The sequence below is a fragment of the Diospyros lotus genome, chromosome 4 (genome assembly GCF_014633365.1).
Source record: "Diospyros lotus cultivar Yz01 chromosome 4, ASM1463336v1, whole genome shotgun sequence".
In the NCBI taxonomy this organism is placed as follows: Eukaryota; Viridiplantae; Streptophyta; class Magnoliopsida; order Ericales; family Ebenaceae; genus Diospyros; species Diospyros lotus.
In genome coordinates, this window is record NC_068341.1 from 10,509,263 (window position 1) to 10,514,738 (window position 5,476).

Consider the following 5,476-nt stretch of genomic DNA (forward strand, 5'->3'; position numbering starts at 1 on the left):
CAAAATTAGCTTAATAATTTGAAAACCATATAATACATAAAATTTTGTTTAGATATAACATTACATATATAAGAAAATGACCCGTCCTGGTTTTGTCAGCAATTATGTTTCGAGTCTATCCTTCACAAGAAAAAGAAAGAAAAAAAAGAAAGAAAAAGAAGAAAATGCCTTTGCATTCAATAAACGATCCGAACGTGCGTACAGTGGACAATTCAAACAACTACAATGTGCCTATAAATACCCATATCTTATGATCAATGCAAGACCACACACCAATATCTAATTCCTCGTCAGAAACCCCCAAAACTTCATCACTATCCCCATCTTCGTCCTACACATTAATTTATTAATTCATTCCTCTCTCTCTCTCTCTGTTGATTATTGAAGTAGACACTTGTCCGTACAAATTAATGGAAGCAACAAAGTCGAGCCTTCATCATCAGCCCCCTGCTCAGGGGAACCTAATTACTGTTCTCAGCATCGACGGAGGTGGGATCAGAGGCATAATCCCAGGAATCATCCTCGGTTTTCTTGAGTCCGAGCTTCAGAAGCTGGACGGCGAGAATGCCAGACTTGCAGATTACTTCGATGTCATTGCAGGAACGAGCACGGGTGGTCTTGTCACAGCCATGCTTACCGCACCAGATAACAACAGCCGCCCCTTGTTCGCTGCCAAAGACATCAAACAATTCTATCTTGACAATTGCCCCAAGATTTTCCCCCAAAACAGGTAACGGCCGTTACTGAAGTATGAATGATTATATATAGCATTGTATATATGCCAAATGGTTAACGACATTTGGAACTTTTGATGCGTGCATGCAGGTCGGTATTTTCTGGTGTGAGCAAGGTAGTGAAAACCTTATCAGGACCTAAGTACGATGGCAAGTACTTACATAGCCTTGTAAGGGAAAAACTTGGAGACACCAGATTGCATCAGACCCTGACTAATGTTGTTATTCCGACTTTCGACATCAAAACGCTCCAGCCAACCATCTTCTCCAGCTACCAGGTTCATATAATTCAACATTGGGATCAATCCCAAATTAATTGGTTGCTTGACTATACACACATAATACCTTGGACTAACTCGGGTTCTAACAAAACTATATATATGTCTTTGTTCCTTGTTTGGATCAGATGAAGAATATGCCCAACATGGATGCTTTACTAACAGATATATGCATTGCAACCTCAGCAGCACCAACTTATCTTCCTGCCTATTATTTTGAAACCAAGGACCCAACTGGAAAAGTGAGAGAATTCAACCTAGTTGATGGTGGCGTGGCCGCAAACAATCCGGTATCTACAGATAATACCTCTGAAATTAGAATTTCTTTCTTCTCTTAGGATTATTTTTGGCTCACTTGAGATGTAACTTGGATGTTTCAGACTTTAGTCGCTATAGGTGAGGTCACGAAGCAGATTACGTGTGGAAATTCTGACTTTTTTGCCATAAAGCAACTGGACTATACTCGGCTTTTAGTTATATCACTGGGAACTGGAACACACAAAGTTGAAAACAAATACAATGCAGAAGAAGCAGCTAAATGGGGAGTGATAGGATGGTTAAGCAATGGCGGCTCCACCCCATTAATAGATGTGTTTAATCAAGCAAGTTCTGATATGGTCGACTACCACCTCAATGAAGTTTTCCAAGCTCTCCATTCTGAGAAGAGCTATCTAAGAATTCAGGTATGTATATTTCATTCTCATCCACGACATGCATGCTTTCTGGTTTTTTTTTTTTATTCATATATATATGTTATCCATTTTATGTAATTATAATATATTTTTATTATTTGTAATTTTAGGGAGAGATTTTTTTCTATTTGAAAGTTTTTATAATATTATCTCATTTGATTAACGGGAACTAAATAAATTTTTATAGGATGACTCGTTAAGTGGAGATGTTTCATCTGTTGATATAGCTACCGAAGAAAATTTGAATAATCTTGTGAAAGTCGGTGAAACATTATTAAAAAAATCAGTTTCAAGAATAGATTTTGAGACAGGTCTTGTAGTGCCTACTAATCAAGAGACTAATGAAGAAGCTCTTCGAAGGTATGTAATTTTTTTTTTAGTTTGCCTTTATATTGAATCATACAAAATTAGTAGCATAATTATCTTAAGGATACTAAAGAGAAAAAAATATATCTTTCTTGCAGGTTTGCACAACTTCTCTCTAGGGAGAAGCAACTTCGTGATACTAGATCATCACCGCTTGGACCCCGCAAAAACAAAGGATTTTGAACTAAGATTTAATTATTAGATTCCTTAAGGATTCTCATGTTTTCTTTTGCATATATATAAATATGTTACGTTATATGTTTGTTGGTGGCAATTATTCATGCACCATCTATGTAATGCCCAATTGGTATACAATTCAATGCACTTTTCCATTCTTTAAACTAATGAGTCTGTGGTATTTATGATTTTTCAAAGTTGTAACTTGTAACTATATATATATAAAATTAATTTTGTGCGTGCAAATTTTGTAACTATATATATGAGCTTGTTCAAATAACGAACCCATCGTTGAGGTGAGGAAATTAGATCTCAAACATGCAAATTTTATAGTGAAGTTATTTTTTAAATTATTACTTTTTTATGTGAAATCCTTAAGTACGGGGCCATTTCTCAAATCTGGAAGAAGATATTGAATTATGATAGCCACACCAATTTATTGGCAAATTAAGCTGTGTCAAAATGGGCTTTTTCCTTTAAAAAGAAAAATATAAATCACTATCCAAATCAAATTAATTCTTTAAGCTAATTAAACCAATGGTCTCAAGTTAATGTGAAATAAATACCAGCAGTTTATTAAAGTTAAACACAAAGAAGATATTTTTATTTCGCTTTCGCTTTCACCTTCGCCTTGGAAGGAGTATTTGGCGATCTTATATCGCGAAGCCGCTTCTCCTTCGACAGTGTTTGTGCCAACCTGTACAGAATAAAATAAATAAATAATTTTATAATTATAGTGATATTTTTTTAATATATAGATATAGAAAGAAAACTAGCAAAGAATATAAAATTTCCTTGTTTTAAAACTTTCGTTTTTTCTATACCTTACAAGAGCCTGCTCATTGGTGATTTCCAGGCAAGGCTCAAAGGCGCCATTCTCCAAATTCACCCTTGAAACTGGTTTCTTCAGCAATTTCTCACCAACTTCCACTAGATCCTTCAAGTTTTCCTCAGTTGCAATATCTACCGAAGACACTATCCCACCTAATGTGTCATCCTGAATCCGAAGGTAGTTATATTCGGGTTGAAGTGACTGGAAAACCGTGGCGATGTGAAAATCAACCACGTCGCTGCTGGCCTGAGTGAAAATGTCGACTAGAGGGGTGGATCCTCCATTGGTTAGCCAACCTAAAAGGCCCCATTTAGCAGCATCTTCTGCGCGGTATTTCTCCTCGGCTTTGGCTGAGCCCGTTCCCAGGGACACGACAAGAAAGCGGCCATAATCAGGCGGCTTGATGGGGAAGATGTCACTGTTCCCCTTGGTAATCTCCTTTGTCACTTCTCCCATCGCCACTAAAGTCTTTGCAACAACAATTCATTGATTATTTATCATTTGATTATGATTCTAATTAAATGTATCCCAGCTTTAGAATATTAATTAACAAGGGGAAATTGCTGTTATGGATATGAAATGCATTAATGTGTTTATTTAATTATTTCTTTATATTCATTGAGTTGCATTGCTGATTTAGAGAGTTGTAAAAGTCGTGGCTTCAAAACTCTATGTAATTAAAACAAAAATAAATAAATAAAACTCATAAAATTCGAAAGCAAAAGAAAATATGAAACGTGTACCGGATTGTTAGCCGCCACTCCACCGTCGATGAGCTCGAACTCTCTCACTTTCCCGGACGAATCTTTGGTTTGAAAGGAATGGGCAGGAAGATAAGTGGGAGCAGCCGAAGTGGAAATACAAATATCCGAGAGCATGGCGTCTAGACATTTGTTTTTCTTCACCTAAATATATAATTAAATCCATTAAGATTAATCAAGCGTGTGTTACATATAATTAATTAATTTCATATGAAAGAAATAATTGAATTAATAATAAGAAAACCTCGTAGGTAGAGAAGACTGTGGGCTGGAGTCGCTTGATGTCGAAAGTCGGTATAACAACGTTTGTCAACGCTTGATGCAACAGTGTGTCTCCGAGCTTCTCTCGAATTATGCTATGGAGGTACTTGCCGTCGTACTTGGGCCCTGTTATTGTTTTCATTATTTTTGTAGCATGGGCAAATGGGTTGCTGTTACATTTGCATCACACAACAACAACAAAAATATGGATTTATCAGTAAATACATCTAGTTGATCATTCATTAGCAACGCATAATCACTGTTCTTAAATTATATATATATATATATGTTGTGTTCATACTTTATAATTAATGATCATAAGTTCCTTTTATGGAATCTTTTTAATATGTTTATATGAAACCAGGGTACTGGCAGAATTTTATTTGTCATTTTGCCCATCACTAAATTATAGACTTTTTGCATTGTCCATTACGTACCCATCATGAGAAGTCCACTTGATAGAAAAAATATTTGAGTGATTAATTATATATAAAAGAAATTATGCACTAAATTACAATAATCATTAGTGATATATTGAAAGAAACATATACAACGCGCAAAGATTGTCCTAATCACGAGGAGCTATACATAAATAAATTTATTTAGTATACACACTTGATTTGTATTTATTTTTTATATATTTATTCTGTACAGTGATAATTTATGTACTGCCACGTGCACCTAGTAAATCTACCAATAAAAAATTATTTTGAGTGAATACAAGTATTTTTCTGTAATATTTTTTACTGATCTACAAATAGCAAAAACCAAAAAAGGTGATTCTATATATAGTGAAACCTATTTTAGAAAAGAAATTTAGAGTTAAAACTTCTAATTTATTAGAGCTGCCGCATACCACTAAGATGCTAATTAATACTCCTAACGATATGATAATTTATGCTAATACATAGTGCTTCAATCATGTTACCTCTCTTGAGGGAAGATCTTAGGACAATGCTCGAGATAGAAAGTTTTGATATCTTTGGCTGCAAACAATGGCCGGTTCTTCTCATTTGGAGCGGTTAGCATGGCGGTCACAATCCCGCCGGTACTCGTCCCTGCAATAACATCAAAGTAATCCGCAATTCTCGCTTCCTCGCCATCTAGCTTCTGCACCAACCAAACGAAAGATCATGACAAAAAAACCTTTTGACAGATAAAATTTACTGGTGCAAACAAGTGATATTCTTATATATAATTATATAAGTTACGTATTTACCTGTAATTCAGACTCGAGAAAACCAAGGATTATTCCTGGGATAATCCCCCTTATACCGCCGCCGTCGATGCTAAGAACAGTGATTAGGTCGCCGTCAGTCGGGGGCTGCAAAAACCTTTCGCCGTCCATGAGATCAAGCTCTCTCAATTAGAAAGA

At 35.6% G+C, this 5,476-nt stretch overlaps 3 protein-coding genes across 3 annotated transcripts; 1 reads left to right on the forward strand and 2 right to left on the reverse strand.

The window, feature by feature from the left end:
- Positions 1-271: 271 nt before the first annotated feature.
- Positions 272-2,504, forward strand: LOC127800229 (patatin-like protein 2). The gene is made up of 6 exons (XM_052334725.1): positions 272-730; positions 826-1,012; positions 1,141-1,302; positions 1,393-1,695; positions 1,892-2,064; positions 2,169-2,504. Exons 1-6 carry the CDS (start codon positions 411-413, stop codon positions 2,251-2,253), a joined length of 1,230 nt encoding a protein of 409 aa, XP_052190685.1. The 5' UTR covers positions 272-410; the 3' UTR covers positions 2,254-2,504.
- A 346-nt stretch (positions 2,505-2,850) lies between these two features.
- On the reverse strand, positions 2,851-3,535 carry LOC127799661 (patatin-like protein 2). Its single transcript, XM_052333883.1, has 2 exons — positions 3,072-3,535; positions 2,851-2,944 (listed from the first exon to the last, which is right to left on the reverse strand). Exons 1-2 carry the CDS (start codon positions 3,533-3,535, stop codon positions 2,851-2,853), a joined length of 558 nt encoding a protein of 185 aa, XP_052189843.1.
- Positions 3,536-3,694: 159 nt separating this feature from the next.
- LOC127799662 (patatin-like protein 2) lies at positions 3,695-5,476 on the reverse strand. Its single transcript, XM_052333884.1, has 5 exons — positions 5,321-5,476; positions 5,030-5,211; positions 4,085-4,271; positions 3,800-3,984; positions 3,695-3,710 (listed from the first exon to the last, which is right to left on the reverse strand). Exons 1-5 carry the CDS (start codon positions 5,447-5,449, stop codon positions 3,695-3,697), a joined length of 699 nt encoding a protein of 232 aa, XP_052189844.1. The 5' UTR covers positions 5,450-5,476.

What these genes read in the sequence shown, in the direction of transcription:
- LOC127800229 (XM_052334725.1), top strand. Translation starts at nt 411, where the DNA reads ATGGAAGCAACAAAGTCGAGCCTTCATCATCAGCCCCCTGCTCAGGGG. An exon ending in AAGATTTTCCCCCAAAACAG is followed by an intron (nt 731 to 825) that starts GTAACGGCCGTT and finishes GCGTGCATGCAG; the next exon opens with GTCGGTATTTTCTGGTGTGA. An exon ending in CCATCTTCTCCAGCTACCAG is followed by an intron (nt 1,013 to 1,140) that starts GTTCATATAATT and finishes TGTTTGGATCAG; the next exon opens with ATGAAGAATATGCCCAACAT.
- LOC127799662 (XM_052333884.1), bottom strand. Translation starts at nt 5,449, where the DNA reads ATGGACGGCGAAAGGTTTTTGCAGCCCCCGACTGACGGCGACCTAATC. An exon ending in AAGATCTTCCCTCAAGAGAG is followed by an intron (nt 4,272 to 5,029) that starts GTAACATGATTG and finishes CAAATGTAACAG; the next exon opens with CAACCCATTTGCCCATGCTA. An exon ending in CAGTCTTCTCTACCTACGAG is followed by an intron (nt 3,985 to 4,084) that starts GTTTTCTTATTA and finishes TTATATATTTAG; the next exon opens with GTGAAGAAAAACAAATGTCT.
- LOC127799661 (XM_052333883.1), bottom strand. Translation starts at nt 3,535, where the DNA reads ATGGGAGAAGTGACAAAGGAGATTACCAAGGGGAACAGTGACATCTTC. An exon ending in AATGAGCAGGCTCTTGTAAG is followed by an intron (nt 2,945 to 3,071) that starts GTATAGAAAAAA and finishes TATTCTGTACAG; the next exon opens with GTTGGCACAAACACTGTCGA.